A 25,034-nucleotide genomic window follows, 5' to 3' on the forward strand; every position below is an offset into this window, starting at 1 on the left:
CTTTCGCTTCCCCGCTCTAGCCCGGAGGGGTCTCTGGCGGCCGTCCCCTGCCCCGCGGCCCTCTCCTCGCGTCGTGGCTAGAGGGGGGTCCTCCCTCCGCGGCGCCGGGAGCCCTGTGACGCGTCAGCCGGCTGGACGGCTCAGCTGCTTCTCTGGGAAATTAGCCCCTGCTTCCTCCCTCCCCCCTCTGCGCCCCTCCGGCTCGCGGGACGCTGCCTCTGGGCGCTCGGAGCGAGTTCCCCGGACTCCCCCGGCGGGCTGGGTCGCAGCCTCCTCCTTCTCCTCTCGAGCGGTGCGCGCACCCCCCCCGCCCCCGCCGCGGCCGGACACACTCGCGCCCCGGCCGGCGCGCCGCCCTCCTGCCCGCTCCCTCCAGTCACCCCACCCTTAGTCGTCCCTGCCACCTTACTCCACCACCCTCCCCCGCCGCTCCGCTCACTCCGCGTCCCGGCCCGGCCTCCCGCTCCTCTCTCCCTCCAACCGCTCACTTGCCAGCCCTTCGCCCCCGGGAAGAAGAAACATTTCTCGGAGCGCACTCATCAGCTCTCCCTTCCCCCGCGCTCGCCCTCCCCTCCCCCCGCTCTTTCTATCTTGGAGGAGGGGGGCTGTCGCCTGGGATTGAAGGCCATTGATTTGTATGTATTTGCCCCAGCGCCGGAGGCTGCCCCAGCCGCCCGCGCGGGTGCCGCCGCCGCCGCCGCCAGTGGAGTTGCCTCCCTGCTTCCCTAGGGTGGTTAGACTCCACCAAATATGTCGGCTCCTGTCGGGCCGCGGGGCCGCCCGGCTCCCACCCCGGCGGCCTCTCAGCCGCCTCTGCAGCCCGAGATGCCCGACCTCAGCCACCTCACGGAGGAGGAGAGGAAAATCATCCTGGCCGTCATGGATCGGCAGAAGAAAGAAGAGGAGAAGGAGCAGTCGGTGCTCAAGTAAGGACCTGGCTCCATCTTCCCGCCTCCCTCCCTGCCCTCCGCCCCCTCGGTCGCTGCCCTGCGGCCGCCTGCGCGCCCCGGATCGCCGCCCTCCCTCCCGCCGGCGGCGCCCGGGCCACGAGGTTTGCGGCCGGCGGCGGCCGCCGGCGCTGCTTTCTGGGTGTCAGAGCGCGGGGGTGTGTGTCGGGGAGGGAGGGCGCCGAGGCCGGCTGAGGTGAGGGTCGCGAGCCTTTGGGCGTTGTAATTTTCCCGGGCGTCCCTCTGGCTTTCCCCGCGGGCCAGTTCGGCTCCGTGGCTCCGGGCGGGGCTGGGGCTGAACCCAGGCTCCGCGCGTCCCTTCTCCCTTCCCGCCGCCCCCGCGCGGAGGCAGTGACTGGGGCAAGGAATCCAATATGGCCGTGCACAGGTGCTCCCCGGCCGGGGCCCGGGCAAAGGCGCGCCGGCCGGGGATGAGGGTGCCGCCGGAGGCGCCTCGTCGGCGCCTCCGCAGGGCTGCTCGGAGAGCAGAGCTGCCCACTGTCGTCGCGGGCAGGAGGGAGGCTGTGCGGGCGAGGGGCCTAAGCTCTGTTGCGTTTCGGGTGGGTGTGCGACCGCCGCCATCTTCCACCCCCTCCCCCTCGGCGGGTTCTAACACCCTGCACTCTGCTGCTCTTCCTGTTTGCAACTAGTAAATCTGTTTAATCCTGAAGAGACTCTGAAGAGACTCCAGTTCCTCCCATTACTGCGCTTTGGGTTGCTTCCTACCTTGTGAAGTTCTACTATTCGTGCTGATAGGCTAGGCAGCCGGGATCTTGCCGAGGGTGGGACGGTGAAAGCAGCACCCAGGCACACGCACAGTTTAGCGCTAGGCTGTGTAACTTCAGCACCAGGGAACTGTCCGGACAGATATCTGTAGCTTTGAGACTCCTTTTCTTGTCAGTCTAGCAAAGAGATTTGTTTCTGCAGGTTTGCTTTTAAATGTTTTACGGTTATTTGATGTCTCTGTTACAACGTGAAAGAGAGTGCGCAGAAGATGTGTAACCCTTCTGATGTTTTTCCAACTCAACTCTTTCATTTTTGCTTGAAATGCATTATTCATTAAGAGATTAATTTGTACAGTTTATATGCCAAAGGTGCGACAGTTATTTTCTGTGTTATCAAATATACTTCTCCCATATTCTCCACAGAAACACATAGTTGAAACTGTAAGAGTTCCTCTAGGAGGGAACTAACACACTGACCTCTGATCATTAACTTTTGAAAACAGGTTGTTGCATTCAGTATTCTTTGGCACTTACAAAGAAACAATTCTCTGTCAATACGTACATATTTGCATATTTTAATGAAAAATACTCCTTTAAATAATATAATAACAAATGTATCAAATATATTTACATGTCCAAGAAAAATACTAGTTCTCAAAAATACTGACGCACTAAGAGAGCAAATGTACTCCTAACATATTAACTGAAATAAAGAAGAATCGCTTCTTCGAAACTGATTTCTGGGTTTGAATACTTGTTTGGGAGTGTGATTTATTAGTAGGCTCGGGAAATGAAAAAGGTTAAGAGATTTGAGTAGCTTATTTCAACTAATAAAGAATAAAACATTATTTTTAAAAGTTTTTTGAGCATACTTCTAATTTTGCTCAACTGTACTATATATACTAACAATGCCAAGCTTTTTGATGACTTAGATTTGATATTTAGATATAGGAATCTGTATTTTTCACTATAATTGCTACAAAATAAGTATTTTCAAAATGATGCTCAAATTAAATGTGGTTTTATTTCTTTGACTCACATATTTAGATGTAGAATGTGTTTTTATTTTTTTATGGTATGATAAATTATGGTACTTACTGGCTAGTTCACTACAGTTCCAAATCTATTTATTGTTCTAATATATAGAAATTTAAATGAAGTTTTGAGTACTGAATTAAGAATTACTCAAAATGAACTATATGTTATATAGTATGAAAGGGTTTTCCAGGTAGGTACATGTGAATATATTACATTTCTATGTAAACCTACATACTGTGCAAATCATATAAAGTTTGTGCATTCATATTTGCATAGTTTAGGTAGAAACAAGCATTCTCTACACATATAGTTATACAGTATATGAAATTACATTGATGAAAAATCTGTTCATATTTATTTAAAATATCTATTTGCATTTTTACCTAACTGAGACTTGGAAGGAGTCATACCTCAAAATGATCTACATGGTTTCAGAATTATTTTTGTATTCATTTTAACAAGAAGCTATTTGGAGGTTAAAGCATAATATATTTGAAGCTTTAATTTTTAATGTTCTTTAAAAATACTTTTGGCTTTTGTAATAAAATAAGAGTTGGCAAAGAAAATGAGGAAAAGAATAGACTTTATAATAGAATGATAATAATGAAAGACAAATTGTTTTGAAGAATTTGACAATTTACTAAGTAATATATTTTCAATGTTGGGTATTAAGTTACAAATGCTATTTATAAGAAAAAAATAATACTAATATTCTTCAATGATTACTATTTCCCATTAAGTTTTAGGGGCCATTTATATGGTCATGACCACACTTTGTTTCTCTTTAGTGATGTCCATTTAATTGCATGTTAACATTTATTCTGAGAGAAGGTCATGGGCAGAGAGAAATAAACTGAAATTCAAATTCATGTCTGCTGCCTTTTAACAACTATGTTAAAAAATAAGTTTGCTGTGTGAAAAATTGAAACTGTTGCATGAAAATATTTTTGCATGATCTGTGAGTTTCAATACTCATGTTAAATATTCATACAAAGTGGAGTGTGCATACCCAAGGGCATCATAAGATGATGTATTGTATTACAGGAAGAAAATAATTAAAACATATTTACATTTCTATTTGAAAAAGAAAGAAATTAAGCTTTACTAATACTTAATATATAGATTGACAGTGTGAAGATGCATATAATTTATAAATAAATGTACATATTTTAAGAAGTTCGTGCCTGAGATATTTTTAGTGAGAGAGGTGAGCGATCAAAACTGATTGAGACCACTACAGTAATCTCTCTTCTAAGGAGCCTGAATAATTAAAAACTATTTATATTTATTTAATCATTAGCAATTTCTTCAAAGTCTAGCTGAATATCCACATACTCTGGAAGTCTTTGGTCACCATCAAATAATACCATTTTAAGTGTGAGTGAGATATTAGGCCTTTGGAAGCATTTTTATATCTCAGTAGATCCCTCAGTAGATCAATAATTACTTTTTTTATCCTTATGTAAATTCCTTTAACAGTTTTAGTTTGGATAATGCAATCTATCAGTAAAATCTGTAATGTCCTTTTATTGATTAAAGTTTTTAAACCTTGTCTTTCAAGACTAAACTTCTTAAGGGCAAGAATAAAAACGTACCCTTCTTTGGAGTTTGTGTTTTGCAGCATCCTTAACACCTGCACGTGGTAGGTACCTAGTAAGCGATGTTGATTTAAATTGTAGTAATGTTCATTAACAAGTAGTTTACCAAACTTGTTGGGAAAATGAAATTTTGGGGACAAAAGTACATAATTTATTACAAGTTTGTATTTTCCAGTGAGTTTTTGTTGTTGTTTTTGGTGTGATATTGTGAAAAAAATGAAGGAGGAAAGCAAACCTACTGAAAAAGAAAAGTATTCATTCAGTAAATACTTATTGAGTTTCTACTATCTGCATATCATAGTCTTTCAGATGTTTTTGCAACAAATTAGATATTATGTGTTTCTTGACGTGTAAATTATCTTTTCATTCTCAGTTTAGATTTTCTGTTAATGTCAAAGGGATAATTTGCTCCCGCAATAAAAGAAGATGATAAGTAAAAATTTCCATGATAGATCAAGGTAATAATTTAGCTTATATTTAAAACATAGGTAAGAAGTTCTAATTTTTTTTAATAATTCAATTTTAAAAGTACTTTCCAAAGTCAATTTATAAACTCCTTTATTTAATAGGTAACACATACATAATGTACAAAATTTCTTAGCTACCTATTTCCCCTAGCCAGAGGCAACTGCTGTTGCCAGCATATTGTATACTCTTTCAGAAATATTCTATGCATGAGTGTAGATATGTGTGTGTATCAAATATTGTGTGTCTGTATATGTAGGTATGTGTGTGCACACACGTATGGGTTTATATTTGTAAACATAAAGAAACACAAATGTGTCCTGCAGTTTACTTTTTAGGAGATCAATTCCATACCTGTGAATATATGTGCCTTATTCATTTTAATGGCTGTGTAATATCCCATTTTATGAATGTTCTGTAACTTCTTTAACTAGTGTCATATTCTTAGGTATTTAAGTTATTTCTAATTATTTTGCCATTAGAAATAATGCTGTGATAAATATCTTTGTATATATGTCATTTCCCACATGTGTGAATATGTCTCTGGAATAAATTCCTAGAAATGGGATTGTTTGGTCAAAAGGTCATAAAATATAACTTTTATATTTTTTATAGCATATAAAATAAAAAATTTAAATTTTAATAAATATTAAAAAATAATAAATATTAAATTTCATAAAGGAAGTATGCATAAGTGACATATACTAGGGAGATTTTCACACATCCTTGTTAACTCAGTATGTGATAGTCTTTGCCAATGTTTTGGTGAAAAATATGCCATTCTAGATTTCATTGCAGTTTTCTTACTATCAGGGAGGTTGAGAGCCATTTACATTTGTTTAGAGCCTTTTGTATTTCTTTTTCTGTTTGTCATTTTTAGTGATTTGTTGAATCTCTTTGTTTGTCACCTGTTTTATGACCTTGTTTATACCTTTTTTACTAGTCAGGGTTTTTAAAAATGTATTTAAATTTATTACTTTTTGTTTTATGGCTTTCGGGTTTTGTGATATGCTTAGAATGATCTTCCTCATTCTAATATTTAAAATACTACCATATTTTTTCTTATAGCTAAATGAAATTTTAAGAGTGTGGCATGTCAGATAAATGATGTAACAATCATGAAGACTTAAATAAAAATCGTTATTGTACATGTAAATAACCATGGTCATTGCCAAAACTTGAAACTCTATAGTTTTTAAGGATTCAAAATGCATTCTAAAAAATTGATTGGCATTTTATGAGAGAGTACCTAATAAATTCTTTATATATATTCTATATTTTAAAGTAACTAGGACAATTAAATAATATCTTGTTGACAATATATATTAATAAAAAATTGATTTTACCGTGTGATGAAGAGAGAGGTAGTGGAGACAAGTGTGCTGGGCCAGATGGATTTCTACTTGAAACTTTATTTTACTAATTAATAACTGTAAGTTCTTGCTTACATTATTAAACTCTCTGAGCCCATGTTTATCTGTATTATCTGAGTAATAACATCTACCCTGAAGGATTGTTGTAATCAATATAGACTATTTAAGTGTCCTGGCACAAATAGGTGTGAAATAAATAGTTGTTATTAACTGATTATAGACAGGAGTCTCTGAACCTTAATATTATAGCATTCCTGGGTGAAATTTGTCCCCCCTCCCCTTTTTTTGAGAGATTCTTTTCCTTGTCTACTGGGAAGTCAAAATATGCCTGGAGGACTTTTAGGTGACTTCATTATTTGTCTAGAAGGCTAAGAATGAGGAGAGGGAAGGTGATGAATTGGAAGCAGTTTCCTCAGCAAAAACCATTAATAAGGAGTCTGATAACTAAGGTGTAGCAGTGAAAATAATACTGACACCATGTTATTGGTTACTGGCAAGATACTGATTGATTGTCCTAGGTGAATGTGAGGGAACTAATTTGTGGAAATTACATTGTGATTGTTCTTAGATTTGCCTGGATCAATTTTTCACTCTATTAGTAAATCAAAAATATGTATTTACTTATTTGTCTTATTCATATTATATATGAGGACTCAGAATCTTATCAGGTTAATCTAATTCTGAAGCATGGTTTTTAGAGTTTAGAATGCTCATCTCCTTTCCTTTGCCCCTTAAATACACACAATTTTGTATGCCTGCCTCTTTCTCATCCTTCTGGCCTTAGCTTCTAATTTGTCTCCTTAGAGAGCGCTTTCCTGCCCATGCTTAGAAAGCATGGGCAGGAAAGCTCTTTCTTTTATTCTTCATCACACCTTTAATATTTCCCCAATTATTCTTATCAAAATTTACATTGGAATCTTTGTTTATAATCTGTGTACCCTGCTGGATTATAAACTCCCAGAGAGCAGGCACCATGTCTGTCTCGTTTATCATTTCAGCCTCAGCTTCTAATCTAACACAATGCCTTACACATTGTAGCACTCAAAAATATTAGTTGGGTGAATGAATGAAACATTGGGAATTAAATGCTCACTTAGAAATTAAATGTTCATTTAGAAAATAAATGTTCATTTAGATAGTGCTTGCTTTCAAGGTAAAATTCAGTAATCTAAAAGAAAAAGGTTTGCTTAGGTAGTAGTGCCCTTGTTTTTGAAATGAAATGTAAGTTTTAAACATACGTCCAGTTTTGCTTATTTTACTGGAAGCAAACTTCCAGTATTTTTGTATGATTGCAGCTCATCTTTCTTTTGGACTAAGAGCATATCTGTTTTGACTAGAAACCAGAAGAATATTGTGATATATCACTTTCCATTTAAGGAATATTGCAAATTAAGGAATATTTTACTTTAAAAATGATTACTTTACTTTTAAAGCATTTGCAAATTTCAGTATGTTTAACAGAGCTGAATGGAAAGGAACACACAGAATGTGTTGGTTAGAAATAATTCAGTTCCTCCAGGAGCAGACAATCCAAGGCCAAGCATAATCGTATGAACACATAAAGATGTAAAGTGCCATGAAAAAACACTGTAAAGTTGTTTTTAGCACATTATAACCGTAGCAAAAAAATGTTAGATAATCCAGTGAGTAGTTTGTTGTCTCTTTGGTATTGTTTGAGGGTGTCAGACAGTTTATTCTTTTAAAATCTCTAGAAATTTCACTGCTAGTTATTAAAGATAGTAGAGACTAGAGATATCAATACTTTTGTATTCTCTAGTCATATAAGGAAATGCAGACATCTCTGGGTGTTAAAAACACTTTTAACCATTATCAGCTAATCCTTGAGGAACTCACTGTAAGAACCATGATAAACCACAACTAAACTATTGCATAATAAGTGCTAGGAGACCACTGAGCACAGTATATCGTGGCTATATTCATACAAGAGGAGTGCCTGATCCAGTCTTGGGGAGATAGCATCTAGGCTGAGTCTCAAAGGATGAGTAGATGTTGGCTGAGCAGAGGAAGATGTTGCGAACAAAAATACTAAAACTCCCACATCTCTCTCCCCCAAAACTTTACCTTTCATTTGTAAAAGAGAGGCAGGGAATGGTGGAGAAACTCACTTGAAGTGGTTCAGAAGGTCTGGAGCACAGGGTTTAAATGGAGGTGAGTTAGTAGAAGAGACTGGAGAGATGGCAAGGTTCAGAGTTGAAAAGATTTTACATGCTATTCTTTGGATTTGGATTTAATCCTGAAGGCAGTAGGGAGTCCAGGAAGGATTTTAAGCACTGGCGCAATATAATCAGACTTTTGTTGTCAAACTACCTCCCCCTACCACTTTTACGAGTATAATGGGTTGATGAGAATATGTAATGCTAGAGACAAGGGCAGTAGTTGGGAGACTCTTACAGTAATCTGGGTGATAAATGATGAAGATATGAAATAAGGCAGTCATGGTGGAGGTGGAGAGGCAGGACAGATTTTGAAAAATTTAGGAGCCAAATGGCCACGACTTGACAGCTGTGTGTAAAGGGTGAAGTAAGCTCTTACGATGCCTGACTTGCTCAACTGACTGCTGTATACATAATATCTGTTTGTCTTTGTCTGCTTATGTCACTGACGGTCAGCTCTCTGAACCCATCTAGTTTCAGGACCAGTGTTGTCTTGAGAGGGTGGTGGGGAAGTGGCTTCTTTTATTGTTTTAGTTATTCTAAAGAGTTTATAACATGAATATGAGTACTAGAAGTGACTACAACTTGTGATGTAGTGGGGGTAGGATGGGAAATAATAGAGCAGTAATAAAAAGGGAGAAAGGAAGGAAGGCAAAGAAAAAGGGGAGAACAAGGTCAGGACTATTTGAATCCATTCCTAATAGGAAGGAACCCTAATAAATACCTTTACTTATAATACTTTTTCCTGCTGGATATATTAACGCCATGTAATCTTTTCCAGGTCTGTCTTCCTTTTATTGAACTTTCCTTGCTCCCATTGACAATTTAGTCTCAGTGAATTTCTCACCAGCTGGTTTTGTTTCATTCTTTGGGTGTTTAAAACTATTATGCAGTCTTTGTTGTATATGTTAGATTTAATTAGGACAAACTTCCTTTTTTTGTATATCTTCCTATATACCTTCCTAATTTCCTTCTGAGGAAATTTTGGAAATGCGAGTGTATTTTAGGAAAATATAGAGAGGAGATTAGCTGTGGAAATGACATGTTGCAGTTGATGAAGATTCTTTTCCTCTTTATATGAGCTTACTGAATTATTGCAGAATTTTTAAATTTTGTTGGATTTTGTGATGGGAAGTTCTAGAAATAGGATTAGAGCTAGGATTATAGAAAGGGAAAAGTTGAGAACAGGTTTAGACCCAGGAGTGATATAATATTGTTTCACCTACTCTCTCTCTATAATTATTATCAAAAAACTGGTGGGCAACTACATAGTATAAATTAAGCTAAGAATGAACAACTTTTATATAGTTTATATATTATGAACATGTATTATATCTATATTATATATACACGTCAAAAAGCTCTAATTTATATTTTCCATACAACATCCCGCAACTAGGCTTCTGGGATGCTAAAACTGGGAAAAAAGGATACACTGAATAATATAGCTAGATAGCAGAATAACCACAGTGGTGTTTATTGGTATTTGATGCTTTCGTATTGTTCAGTTGACAGATGGAGATGATGCTGACATCCATCTTGTTTTGTTGGCGTATGAGGTGTCTATTACAATTGTTGTAATGGTTTGCTTCTCAGGCACGTGCGTGAAAAATCTGTTTAATCACATATCACATCACACATAATTCCTTTTGACCGAAAGCTGAAATAATTAATTAATGCTTTTATTGGCACAAAATTTTTTTTTGTCAAAAATGAATTTTGTGGTGGAGGTAGCTAGGTGTTCATCAACGATTTATATTCTTCTTTCATAGAGTTGTTGCTATGCAGTAGCTGTCTAGCCCTGGACTACCTTTTCCAGCTCCTCTTGTATCTAGGTGGGTTCATGATATAGAGCTCTGGCTGATGATTATCCTCCCCCTCTGCCCCCCAACCCTGCATTAGATTTTACATGAATAAGAGATATAATTCTGTGTTAAGTCATTGTGATTTTGGAGGCATATCTTTTACTGTGGCTAATATCACCTAATCTAATACAAATTCTCTTATGATTACTGCCTGTTACTTATTTAACTTTGGAAAAGTTTTAAAGTTCACATCTGCACTGGTCGAATCCAGAAGTACTTCCATGGTACTGAATTTTACCATCACAGGCTGATCTCTCTTCAACGATTGTTTGGTCTAACTAACCTATATCTTAACTCAGTCATTGATTCTTGAATACAGAATTTATCAGCAAGTGTCTTTTCCACCTGCTTGGTGACAATTGGGCTGTATCCCAACTGAGGATTTGCTGTTGAAGTTTCGGGAAAGTACTTATACTGTATCTTAACAGAGATACTTGCTCTGGAAGCTAACATAGCATATAGACTTAACGACGAGAAAGAAAAATTCACAACGCTAAGGATCCATTTTAGAACAAATTGAAGCTTCATGTTAAAAGTTTTGCAGGTTGAAGGCTAATGGTTAAACTCCATCTCCAAGCTCTTAAGGTTAGGAAGATTTACAAAACTGGCAGGTGAATTTTATAAGACCAGAGGGAGATATAGTTGAATGTTGTTGAACTTTACCACTGCATTTTACATATTTTTCCATTCACCACTCCAGATCTACTCCATTATTTTTTTTCCCACTTTGCTTTGTACTATAGGAGGCTGACCTCTGTGGATTGCACCAGCAGGCTCCCTTGTTCTCTGACCTCCAGGTGGGTTCTGTTGATGTGAGACGTTGGCAGATTGGATGGAAGCAGAATGAGGTCAGGTTATTTGTTCCCAGGTTTCCTCCATACCAGTCTGGTGGCCCTCTTAGTATAGCTATTTTTCTTCTGGTTCTGGAAATTGCTTCCCACTGTTGCTAGCCCCCATACTGCACTTTCCCTTGTTGGTTTCCTTAAACCCTGCCCACACCTTTGTAAAACAGTCCCTTTATTAAACTCTCTTTAGTTACTCTGTTTGAATATGCCATCTGTTTCCTGCCAGGACCCAGACTGATACACGGGAGTTCAGTAAAAATTTATTGGGATTATGAATGTGAATGGACCATGACTTTAGGTATTCACAACCCACTTCCTTCTATGTAATCATAGTAATCTTTTTACGAATCCCTCTCTGTGTCATGTTCTTTAACTCTTTGATTATGCACATCCTCTTACTTTACCTGATATGCTGTTTTGTACCTAGCTCCATTGCTGTGAAGATATACATCTCTCTGATGTATTTCCACCAGTTGGGTGTCTCTCCTTTCAATTTCCATAGCATTTTGTAAATAATTATTTTATAATGTTTCAGATTTTCAATATCAGTTACTAATCTCTATGTTCTTCTTAGTATAACAGGTTTCTTTGATGTCATGGACCAAGTTTTAATCATCTTTTTATGCCCAGGGTAGTACCAGGCACGTAGTTGTGAGTCAATAAACATTTGTTAATAAAACCTGGAGGTCATGGGAGTCATTCTAATTTCCTCCCTCTTCCTCAGTCCTCAAATATAATCAGTTACCAAATCCTGTCATTATTATCTCCCAAATATCTTTGAAATCTGTCTCTTTCTCTCCATCTTCATTGTCACTGCATTGTTTCATGCCTTTACTATATTTTCCTTAATTATTCATTTCTGAACACGGATCTTTACTTCAGGCTCACTTCCTGTAATCCAACCTCTATAATAGTACAACACTCTAACATACAAATTTAATGTTCTTAATATTCTTCAGTACCTCCCCATTGCATTTACGATATAGTCCAAACTTCTAGGTATATCATAGAAGTCCCTTTGTGATGTTTTATCAACCTTTGTATCCTGGCAGTCTTTCATGAGCACTGCCTGTTTTGATTGTATCAAAATATTTGAAGTGAGTTCCCTATTTTTTTTTTTTTTCCATCTTCTGTTGTAGTTTAGCATATACTGTTCTCTATGACTAGAAAGCCCTAGGCACTTTTCTCTGGCTGAGTCCTCCTAGGTCTTAACTGAGATTCATCTCAGGTTTCCAACCTTTTGGAAACTGGGTTAGATGACTCTTGTTTGTGCTCTTACAAACTCTTGTTATATACTTCTATTATATACATTAATACTACATTAATACTCAATAGCCAACATTTATTGAATGCTTACTGTGCTGTTGCTATGCTCTATTATATATGTATTATCTGATTCAGCTGCTACAACAATCTTATGAGATAGTTATTATTTTTCCCAGTTTTACAGATAAAAAAAAATTAAGACTCCAGTTATATGCTCAGAGTTTTCAGTAGGGAGCGAGGATTTAAGCCCAAGCAGTCATATTCCAGAATTTGTACTCTTTAATAACCACACCTTATTATGTTATAGTTGGTGACTTCTTCCTCTTTTCTGATAGATTGTAGAAAAAGGACAGTGTTCCCAGTGGGTGGTCCATTGTAAGTGGATATAAATTTTTTTTTGAATGAATGATTAAATCTGGCACTGCCTGACTGACAGAGTGGATAGCTGCTAATACCTCAAGAAATGATTATCTTTAGGATTTAGTGGTCGCATTTGTAAGAGGTTTATTGTTACTTCTCTTGGACATGAGAGCTATTGGTTATGGTGCATGGTATTAAACTAACAATCAAGTAGTGGGCAGCAGATGAAAACAGTTGAGAACAAAATACATTTAATAAGTATTATTTTTTTCATTTAAAAAACTTTTCATTTAATAAACATTTATTCAAGGATGTGAGAGATTAAGCCACCTTTTGCTGGTGCACCAGTAGACACTGTTTTTTTGCTATAGTGTCAAGTATTTTTCTATTTGAAATAGTAGTTAGCATTTTAGAGAATTCCACCAACAAAAAAAATTCTCTGGACAATAATAATGGTGGTATTGCAGGGATAGGAAGCTTTGAGGACAAAGCATCTTTGTTAAGACCAGGTTCAATGTCTAGAATATGAGGTGATGAAGTTGATTTCTAGATGATAAACAATATAAAGAATATTAGCATATGGTCAGTGACCACTCTTCAAATATGTTAACAAGAATAAGGTAACGTGGTAACAAAGTTGAGCCAAAGAAATGAACCAGAAGGTGTGTGTAATAGCTGTTTCATTTGAGGTAATCTATGGCTAAGATTTCCTTAAAGAGGCTTTACCCTACCTATACCTCATTTTTTTTTTTTTTTTTTACCTCATGTTTAATTTCTTAAAAAATTTCCCCCTTACTTTGTAATTATGCTCTTAATGGTAAAATTCCAGTATATTTTTGTTGATATGATAGTGAGAACTTAGAGTACTCCTAGAGAGGTGTTGTTGTGGTAGCTGAGATCTGAAGAGGAGTGTGTAAAATTGAGGAAAGAGAAGTGGAAATTCAAGAGTATGAGACTAGTGTTCACTTTTTATCTTAAGCCTCTTCCATGTAGGTTTTTCTTTGAATTTGAATATATCTCTAGACTTGTAGCAGGAATTGAAGGAGGGAATTAATATTTCTTCAGTGTCTACTATGCACTAGGATCCAGGTTACAGAGCTTATCAGAACACAGATCTGTACCTAGATCTTTCTAACTCCAAAACCCAGTCTCTTTCCATCACATTGCTGTTTAGTCTTATGGAAAATAGTTAAGAGCCTAGTGCTGAAGCACTTGGACTCTGGAGTCAGACAAGCTTGGGTTTGAATCCCAGCTCTGTTACTTGGTAGTTGTGCACCTCAGTGTCTTTATCTGTAAAATGGGGATAATAATACCTACTTCATAAGCTGTTATGAGGATTAAGTTTACATTTATAAAGCTCTTAGAAGAGTTCCTAGCACATAATAAACATCATGTGTTTGTTAAATAAATAGATTAGCTGAAAGCGGAAAGCATTGGTAACTATGGAGAATATCAATCCAGTTTATCTTCAATAAATACTTTTATGGATCCCCAATATTTTAATACCTGTTGAAAAGACATTGCTACTTCCTTTAATAAAGTATGACCTAGATCTTCCAAGGTTATAAGAAGTATCCCTTGTATTAATTAGTTTTCTACTACTAACAAACTTAGTGGCTTAAAACAATACAAATGTATTATCATACAGTTCTGTTAAGTCAGAAGTCTGACATGGGTCTTACTGGACAAAATCAAAAGAACTGGCTGTGTTTCTTTCTGGAAGCTAGCAGGGGGATGTTTCCTTGCTCATTTGGGTTGTTGAAAGAATTCAGTTCCTTGAAGTTACAGGACTGAGATCCCCATTTCCTTCTTGGCTATCAGCTGAATGCTGTTTTGACCTCCTAGAGACCTCTCTCCAGTCTTGCACATAGCCTCCTACGTCTCAGAACCATCAATGGGACATTCAGTTCTTCTCAAGATGCCATCTCTTTGACCGTTCTTCTGTCACTGCATCTCTCTCTGTCCACAGCTGGGAAAGATTTTTCTCTTTTAAGGATTCATATGATTAGATTGGGCACACCCAGATATTGCAGAATAATCTTCCCATCTTAATCACATCTCTAAAATCTCTTTTACCATGTAAGGATACATATATTCATGTTCCTGGGATTAGAACATGAACATCTTTGGGCAACCATTATTCTCCTTACATTTCTATAGTAAGTGCCACTAGATATAAGTTTGGATATATGTTTTTATAAAGGAGACATTGAGCTACTCTTATTTTTAAAAATGTATTTTGTATTCAGAGACACAAATTCTACAATGGTATCTCTGAAATAATATTTTACAATGTACTTTTCCATAGGTTTATTATACTTTATTGCCCTCAAATTACTGCCAATCTGCTCTTCACTTTTCATTTATTTAAGTTTCCTCTTGAATTAAAATACTGGTCAAATGGGAAGTGGGGTTGGGGGGTTGGGGGCAAGCAGTGAGAGTTGTTCTTAGCTCTGCACATAAAGAACACTTAAGTACTCTTCCTGAGTAGTCTTTTCCGTTAATAATTGGATTCATTTTTATAGATTGAGGAATAAATAAATTTGCCATATGACTAACATAGTGAAGAGTTATTGAAACCTTTCCAAATGCAACATTTTCATTATCTGATGGCCATTTTAAAAGACTCAGTACAAACTTTATATTATAGTATGAGTAAATAAAGATTGGGATTTAGTCTTTGACGAGAATGTAGTTTTTCTTGGCATGTTTGGTTGAAGAGCCATTTCTTACCCCACAATAAATGTGCTTTCATATATTATTTTTCTTTCTTATAATTTTTAGCCAAGAAGTCTGATTTAATGAAAAGATATAGTATGTAGTATGACTTAAATTTTATGTCAGTGGTTAAAATGTAATCTATTGTTTTCACTTTAGTACATAAAATATTAAAAGTAGCTATGAAATAGCTAGAAAAAGAAAATAACCAAGGTTGTCCTTCAAAACTACTAACACAAATTCATGTTTCAGCATATCGTTTTTTTTTTTATATATGTTAGTAATTACCATTCTTTTTTTTTTTTTTTTTTGGCTGTGTTCGGCGTTCGTTGCTGCGTGTGGGCTTTCTCTAGTTGCGGCGAGCAGGGGCTACTCTTCGTTGCGGTGTGCCGGCTTCTCATTGTGGTGGCTTCTCTTGTTGCGGAGCATGGGCTCTAGGCACGTGGGCTTCAGTAGTTGCAGCACACATGCTCAGAGGTTGCGGCATGTGGGCCCTAGAGTGTATGGGCTTCAGTAGTTGTGGCGTGTGGGCTCTGTAGTTGCGACTCATGGGCTGTAGAGTGCAGGCTCAGTAGTTGTGGTGCACGGGCTTAGTTGCTCCACAGCCTGTAGGATCTTCCTGCACCAGGGATTGAACCTGTATCCCCTGCATTGGCAGGCAGATTCTTAACCACTGCGCCACCAGGGAAGTCCAGCATATAGTTTTATATGTTGGAGTAGACTAGATAACAGAGTACAATAAGGAGACAGAAACTACAATAGTAATTTGAACAGGGAAATTTTAATATAAAGGTTTATTAACTTGTAGCAGAGAACAGCCACCTCCTTTAGGGCTGAGGCTGAGTACTCAAGGAAGGAACAAACTTGGAAGAGGTCCCTTCCCCCATGACTAAGGCTGAAATTCAGCCCTTTTTGGAGGTCGTGGCAGTGTCCCATTGAGCTGCCACCAGCTGGGGCAAGCAGGCAGGAAATCATCTGTGGGGATTTTGGCTGCTGAGAAGATGGCTGGAGTGCTCAGGAAAGTCCCTCACTGGGGAGCCACCCACGGGTGTCCATGAAACTTGTTGGGATACTGCCTGCTGGGATGCTGCTGAAATTTCTGGAACGATGCCTGTTGGGGTGCTGTTGAAAAGTGCTAGGAGAGTGAGTGCCACTGGGTATCCTGTAAGCTCCTGGCAGCCAAGCATCGCAGGAAACACTACGGAACTCCCAGAACCAAAAAGAAAAGCCCCTTCTTCCTTTTGCTCTGGCTCCCTCTACTGACAAAACTTAACATTGTGCCAACTGGTAAAGGAGAAATGGGTCATAGAGTCCAGATCCAGTATCACCAAGTAGGACAAAGAAGGATGGATTAGGAGCTGAGAGGCAATACATGTATAAATTTATGGTAGGCTATGCTATCCTCAAATATCAGTAGCTTACAACAATATAGATTTATTTCTTTTTCGTGCTATATGTTTTTTCTGGCTCAATTGGGGTCTTCACTCCATTGTCAACACTGAGAGCAGATGAAGAGAGAGACTGGTGAATTGCAAGTTGTCTCTTAAAGTTTCCTCTCAGAAATATGTATATAACTTCTGCTCACATTTCATTGGCCATACATAGCAAGTTACATGATCCTGCCTAACTCAGGGTAGAAAAGTGTAATCCTACCATGGATAGAAGCAGAATCAGAAATATTTGTTGAAAAATATAACTACCACAGGATTGACAGGATTGGTATTAGAAAGTTTGTCAATCCCTAGAATAATTGTTTATAATTCTGCCTTTAAAAATTGTTTAATTTGCTTTGTAGTTTTTAGGAATTTTAGTGAAAAATAGTATCAACATAAAAATTGATGGTGCTCTTAACTTCTGGGTCAGTGACCTCAAATCTGACAGTGACCTTACTCATTTGTGTAAAATAGGGAGGGTGAAACATATTTAAGCAGCAGGAAATATAGTTTTTGAAGGTTAGATACAGACTTTACTTTAAATTTTTGCACTTAAAATTTTTATATTAACTTATGCTTACATGATATTACATGAAATATGAAATGTGTCTTTTTATGCAGAAAAAGGTTTTTTCACTTATGGTCAGTCTTGGATAAGGAATAAAAAACAAGATTTGGGTATCTGGATTAGAGTCCTGGCTCCATCATTTACAAGCTATGTTATCTTGAAGAAGTCACTTCAACTCCCTAAACTCTGTAAATGGAGATCGAAAACACAGGTCCAAAATTCCTTAACTGAAACTTGTTTTGCCAGCTGTGTTTTAGAATGCAGGTATTTTGGAGTTTAGAAATGTAAAGGTGCATATACCATGGAAATGTGTAACTCTTAGCGGGTCAGGACAGCAGCCCCTAAGCGAACACATTTATATTTCTCTAGTGAAACATGAATATTTACAAGTAGGTTAAATAAAGACTATATAAAGCCTCATGCTAATTCATTCAGATCAAGAATTTTGGCACAGACTCACAAAAAAAGTTCTGTTTTCAGAGCTTTTGGATTTTGGAATCATGGATAAGGAATTAGGGTCTGTAGTATCTTTCTCATAGGGTTAAGGTGACACTGTAAATGAAAGTGCCTGTGAGCTATAAATTGCTATAACATGTTAATTGTCATAATCACAGTGGCCATTGATGTTATAACTGTCACCAGCCATTTAAAATATTCCTGTATTGCTAGGTGCCTGAAAGATGGGAGGAAGGGATGGAGTGGTAGAAGCTAGTTGGCAGGGGTCAGTTGTACAGGGCCTTGTATGAAGGACTGGTGTTCAACTGATGTGTACCAGTACAGAGATACTAGTTATTAAAATATTGAATCACTTTCATGCAGATTGGTAACTTTTATTGGAGAATGTTACCTAATGATGTTGTCCAGTGCAATCTGTAGGGGTGAATGACATGTCCTAGTAACGTTGCTGGTGTGGATTAATGTGGTCCTTGGAAGGCACATAGTGACTGGAGCTGGAGCTTTAGTGCCTGCCTAATACTTCAGCATTTCCTGTTGTTGGAGGTAATGGAACAGGCTGCAGTGCAGGTAGTTTCTGTGGTGCCATTTTTTGGGGGAATGTCCTGAGGCACAGGGGTTTCATACCTTGTGGGAAACACTAGCATCCATATGCTATGTGACAATGACATGCAGGCAGCATGCCCAGTTGCCTTACAGCTGCAGCAAAGTGCTGCTGGGTACCAGGGACTAATGACTGTCATTTTAATGAGAAAGATGTTGGGAAAAGCTTGGTATGGTTCTAAATATCAAATCATGGCCCCTTTAAAGAGATTAAATCAACACTTCTAAAACTTAACAAGTGATTTGGAAATTGTTAAAATGACTATGTGTATAATTTATGCTACAACTCTTATTACAGTAGTCCCCCTTAATCAGCTGGGGATATGTTCCACAGCCCCCAGGGGATGTTTGAGACTGTGGATAGTACTGAACCCGATATGTGCGGTTTTTTCCTGTATGTAAGTACCTATGATAAAGTTTAATTTATAAATTAGGCACAGTAAGAGATTAACAACAATAACTAAAAATAACATAGAACAATTATAACAATATACTGTAATAAAGGTTATGTGAATGTGCTCTCTCAAAATATTGTACAAATTTCATGCTTCTTCCATCTTAACTTATCATTCAAGTGGCCATAACTTTTGAAGTTTGAGGTGCGACAGCAAAACTAGTGCAAATTTCTTTTTCCTTCTTCACAATTTCACAGATAGAGAATTTGATCTTACAGTAAATCTTAACAACCTCAGCATACAATTTTTTTCTTTCATTATTAAGTTGAGAACTTTCACCTTTTCACTTAAATGAAACACATTATGGCTTCTCTTTGGCATTTACAAATTGCCAGCGTTGCTAGTCCTGTGCTCTGGGACCATTATTAAGTAAAATAAGGGTTATTTGAACAGAAGCACTGTGATACTGTGAGAGTTGATCTGATAACCAAGAAGGCTACTAGGTGACAAATAGGCAGGCTGAGCTGGGCAAAGGGATGATTCCCATCCTGGGTGGGACAGAGCAGGACAGCTTAAGATTTCATCACGCAGTTCAGAATGATGTGCAACTTAAAACTTATGAATTGTTTATTTCTGAAATAAACATTTTCCATTTAATATTTTTTGACTGCTGTTGACCGCGGATCACTGAAGCTGCAGTAAGCAAAACCGCAGATAAGGAGGGACTACTGTACACAGTAAGCATCTATAGCTTATTTGGAAAAAAGAAATTTATTTATTTATTTTAAAATTTATTTATAATTTTTAAAAAACGTTATACAACTTTTTTAAAATTTGTTTTATTTATTTATTTATTTTTGGCTGCGTTGGGTCTTCGTTGTTGCGTGTGGGCTTTCTCTAGTTGCGGTGCACGGGCTTCTCATTGTCGTGGCTTCTCTTGTTGTGGAGCATGGGCTCTAGGCGCAGGCTTTAGTAGCTGTGGCACGTGGGCTCAGCAGCTGTGGCTCGTAGGCTCTAGAGCGCAGGCTCAGTAGTTGTGGCGCACGGGCTTAGCTGCTCCGCGGCATGTGGGATCTTCCCAGACCAGGGCTCGAACCCATGTCCCCTGCATTGGCAGGCGGATTCTTAGCCACTGCACCACCAGGGAAGCCCCTACAATTTTTAAAAGTTACTTTCCATTTATAGTCATTTCAAAATATTGACTATATTCCCCATGTTGTACAACACATCCTTGATCCTATCTTACACCCAATAGAAATTTACTTTTAATGTTAATTTATATATTTATTTGTATATTAATTTTATATGGTTGTATCAGTTGTTAAATATTTAGAACCATCTATGCTTGTATGCCATGTTAAGAAATTTGAATTTATATCACTGGCATGTTTGATTGCCGTGAAAGATTTTGAAATAAGAGCATGTTAGGGCCTGTATATTCATAAATTCCATTGATTTAGTGTCAGAAAATCTAGCTAGTGTGAGAATTCTCACCAGTGTATTTCCACCAGTATTGCCAGTGTCTCGTATTCTGGAATCTTGTGTTTCTATCCTGGATTTATCCTCTGTATAGTTTCAGAGTAACGTCTTAAAAATCAAATTTAAATCATTCATTCCCTAGTTTAAAGACCTCTTTAGCCTTCCTCTTGCTTTGGATAAAATTCAGACTCCTTACTTTTGTACACAAGTTCCTTCACAGTCTCTCCCCAAACTCTTTCCAGCTCATCATCCACCTTTCCCTTTCATAGATCTTTTCTTTTAGCCATAAGATTTTCACTGTTCCTGGAGCACTGGAGTAGGGAAAGGGGGACCCTCTTATAAGGGGAGCATATATGGAATATATGATTTAGTGAATTAATATATCATATATACTATGTATCTTAAATATTTGAGATTGGGAACAAATCAGTGGTGCTTTCATTTAAAAAGTTATGCTAAAACTATCTTTTTTTTTTTTTTTAATTAATTATTTGGCTGCGCTGGGCCTTAGTTGTGGCACGTGTTATCTTTGTTGCTGTGTGCGGGATCTTCACTTGCGGAGTGTGGGATTTTTAGTTGAGGCATGTGGGATCTTTCGTTGCGGCACGCGGGATGTTTAGTTGCAGCGTGCGTGATCTTTAGTTGCGGCATGCGGGATCTAGTTCCCTGACCAGGGATTGCACTGGGAGCGCAGAGTCTTAGCCGCTGGACCACCCGGGAAGTCTCTAAAACCATCTTTTGAAGAGACTCACATACCACTAAGGACATAAAACTCTCATTACTCATTTTCTTCAACTTCAATAGGAAATCTTATGGAATTGTTTTGGAACACATGCTTCCAATCTGCCACCAGATTTTGCAGCAGGAATTTATATAACCATGCCATAGCCCAAACTGTCGTGAGACAGTTTACCATATGTTTCAATATTTCCAATGTTTTCAAACACTCTCCTCTTTCCCACCCTTTCCAGTTCACATTTCTCAGCTCTGTCCCGGCTTTTACCCTATAATTCTCATTCATTGCTGTGATTCATGAATAATCTCTGTTATAGCCTTCCCGTTGAGGGTCAGTTCTCTACTGTTTCTCTTTTCCTGGACACTTTTCTAGGCTATTAACATAAGCAATGCTTTATCCTCAGTTAGCACTCTTGATTCCAGCTCTAGGTTCAGTAGTCTAATCTCAGTCCTTTATGGCTTTGCTACTTGTCTTTTACCTCTGTTTAAAGTAATTAGAGTCAGAAACATTATGATTTAGAGCTGGCTGGTTCCTTTAACAATATAAGATGGGGTTCTAGTAAAAATTTCCCTCTTATGGATCCTGTTTTTGTGTGGTTAGAATTTAGGGGAATTTATATAGTCTAAGTCAATTCAGATAGCTTATATAAGTAGCCGGATTTTTATGATTGCAAATATTGATTTTTCTTCTTATTTTCCTCCTTATTCTATGTTTCCTTAGCTGTTTTCAAGGAGTTAAAGCAATGCAGTGTGTAAGCAGCGTAACGGGAAGGCTTTGGCATTAGTCAACTCTGGGTCATATCCTAGTTTGCCAGTTACTAGTTGTGTGACCTTGGGCAAGTCACTTAATCTCTTGGATTCTCTGTTGCTTTAACTATAAATTGAGGACAATAACACCTGTTTCATAGGGTTGTGGTGAGATGCAAGTATAATGTACCAGGTACACAGAAGATTTATGATGAACATTAATAGGAAAAAATAAGCGCTATGCATTTTAGGTTACTTTTTCTGCTACCAATCTTCTGCTTGCCATCCCTATATGAAGTTAGATTCATTTGTTTATATGAAGGTCAATCTTGAGATTAGAAGATGAGACTAGAGTGAGAGGAAGTGAGAAGAACATCGGTGAAATTCATCTGGGTATTTGTCCTTGAACATTTTCTTCACTAAAAGATTCTTTAGATTGAGTATAGCAAATGGCCCTCTTGAGTCCGAAAGGTGGTTTTCAAAATTTTTTTAAATAAACAACATGCTGAAAATAGTTAATCAGAATCTCAGCTTTGCTCTATTCTTGTCATTAGTAACCTGACAATTGTATCTTAAAGTCTTTTTAAGAAATCTGTTTCAACAGATGACCATGTACAATACCATGTGGTGAAAATAAATTCAGACTTATTAAATGATGAACTTGTTAAATTCTCTCAGTGTCAGTTTATCAGCACAATACACACAGGAGAACTGTTGATGGCATAATGAGTAGCTTTTAATGAATAAATTGCTCTGGAAACCAAAAAAAAAAAAAAAAAAAAAAAAAAGTCTTTTTACAACTAATTAAAAAGTAATAGTATTAAAACAGTTGTTTTTTTAAATTCTGCAAATAACTTATCCAAATGTAAGCCCTGCTATGGACTTAATATGTAGTTTGACAAGTGTGTATTTCAAAGATGTTCATAACTTTTTCAAATTGACCAGATAGTAGTACTTCTAAATTTATATTTAATTCTCTTTGGGATAATGGATTCTCCTCCATTCTTGTTTTTAATACCTACAGAACATTTAATTGCAATTACAGCAAAAAAAGTTCAGCATTCCAGTATTCATTTTTGCTGTATGTTTTGCCTTTATCTCTGCCCTGGAGTCAAGCCAAATGTGGAACACAGCTTTATTTCCTGGATTTTAAAATTTTACTCATATCAGACAGCCGTGTTCATAGACTTTCTCTGGAGATTTAGGGATAATGATGATGGGATTTCCACATAGTGGATAATTCAAAGTTGAATTAGACTCTCCCACTCTTAAAAAGTCTCTGAGCCTTTTCCTGCCTATTTGGGTTCCAGTTTATGGCATATTGTTAGCCCTTCCTTCTTTTTGCTTTCCCTTTCTTTTCTCCTCCATTTGCTGCCCACTCACTTCCTCCGCACTCTCCAATTTCTGTTATTGATAATTTATATATATAACAGGTTAGCTGTGTTTTTTTGTTTTTGTTTTTGGCCATGCCACGTGGTTTGCAGGATCTTATTTCCCCACCAGGGATTTAACCTGGGCCCTGGGCAGTGAAAGCGCCGAGTCTTAACCACTGGACTGCCAGGGAATTCCCAGGTTAGCTATGTTTTTGTTTTTTTCTTTGAGTCTATTCCCTTGAAGTTCCCCTTCCACTGTGAAGTAGCTTATCCAGATATTTTCCTATTTTTTTCTCTATTCTGTTGCAAACATTTTTCTGTAAATTGCTGTTTAGTTGCTCTTGGTTGGTTTTTAGGGGATTCCTTCAGACTATATGTTCACTTGGACCTGAATAATATTAAAATGTGGGTAAGAGTTTTACAGCATCTACTTAAGAGAAAGGTTAAGGAACACTAGATGAATTATAATTAAATTTCACCAATATTTTCCTTAGGTTTATATGGAGTAGAGTGATAACCTTGATTAATAAATCCTCTGAGGACATAGCTCTTAGTAAAATAGAAAAAAAATCAGTAGTCTTGTGAAACAGGATTGTTGTGATTCTTGTGGCCCAAAGACCATGTTTCTAATGACAGTGCAGTTTCTATTTATCTGCCCAAGTTTGATGATAAAGAGGACTTGGCCACGGTACAATAGAGAACTTGTTGGAACCTGATCTCGGGTTGCCTCGGCCTGCAGCGGCTTGAAGCAGGATTTCGGTTCCTGGCCAGCGATTGAAGTCAGGCCGAGGCAGTGAGAGCACTGAATCCTACCATTAGACCACCAGGGGCCAGTGGCCAGTGACAAGGCCCTGGCCTGTCAGCTTTGTAGAAATAAATTTCCACGAAGAGACGGAAAGCAGTGAAACAAGTGAAGTGTTTATTAGGAGGAAAAAGAATACGTGTGAATAGGCACACACGGGCGGGATCAGAGAGAGAGTCGTGCCCTTGTGGTAGTTTGAATCACTTATACGGGGCATTTCTTCCAGGTTTCCTTTGGCCAGTCATCTTGCTTTGCCTGGTTCTGAGTCTGTATTTGGTTTATCTCAGGGTCCTCCCATGTGTGTGTGCATCTCGTAACCAAGATGGATTACAGCAAAGAGGCCTATGGGTAGGTTGACATCACTCAGTTTTTGACCTCCAAAGAGCCTCTCTGCGCTTGTATAGTCGGGAAGGTCTCCTTGACCTCGAGTATGAGAAATATGTGGTTTTTGTCTGTTATCTGGGCAGGGCTCAGCTTGTCTCTTGCTCCTGCTATTTTGGAGTATCTGTCCACAGGGGACAAACTCCAGATGCTCAGCCTGGGGCCCATCTATCTCCTGCCTCAGAACCTATCTTGCATTCTTCCTAGTTTTCCCGTTTGATACTTTTTCCCTATTTGCAAATGACTTGTTTGGGCATTTACTGCCACCCTATTCTTTAATCTTCTCAATCTCTACCACTTAGAAAAAGAGTGATCAATCATTTATATTTTCTCAAATGGAAAATAATCAAAAAAAGTAAAATTTCCAAATGGCTAATAATAAAGTTATAACGTTAAGCAGATATGTATTTATAAGTTCAGCCAGTTATTAGTAAGTTATGTGTATGTGAAGACAGGGCAAGAATTGTGTATGATGTATCACTCTATTCCTTTTTGAGGTTAGTTAGCATAATGCCTGACACATAGTAGGTGTTCAGTAATAAGTTAATGAAGGAATTAAAGACACCTTGTTTAAAGAATTTCAAGGTACTGATAGAAGATATGAAGGGGTACGGTGACAGGGAATTTTAGAGTAGCATTAGAAATACTCTAAAAGCTGACCCTGAAGGTAAACCTGAATTAATCATTTTGG

The 25,034-nt window shown here is 38.0% G+C and overlaps 1 protein-coding gene across 23 annotated transcripts in view; it reads left to right on the forward strand.

Annotated features, from left to right (window-relative positions):
- The first annotated feature begins 750 nt into the window (after window positions 1-750).
- RIMS2 (regulating synaptic membrane exocytosis 2) overlaps window positions 751-25,034 on the forward strand; it is a 607,795-nt gene continuing 583,511 nt past the window's right edge. For all 23 annotated transcript variants that reach the window (XM_068525902.1, XM_068525911.1, XM_068525907.1 and 20 more), the window contains exon 1: window positions 751-926. In XM_068525902.1, coding sequence (XP_068382003.1) covers window positions 751-926 — 176 coding nt within the window. The remainder of the gene's footprint in view (window positions 927-25,034) is intronic.

The sequence above is a fragment of the Eschrichtius robustus genome, chromosome 17 (assembly GCF_028021215.1).
Source record: "Eschrichtius robustus isolate mEscRob2 chromosome 17, mEscRob2.pri, whole genome shotgun sequence".
NCBI lineage: Eukaryota > Metazoa > Chordata > Mammalia > Artiodactyla > Eschrichtiidae > Eschrichtius > Eschrichtius robustus.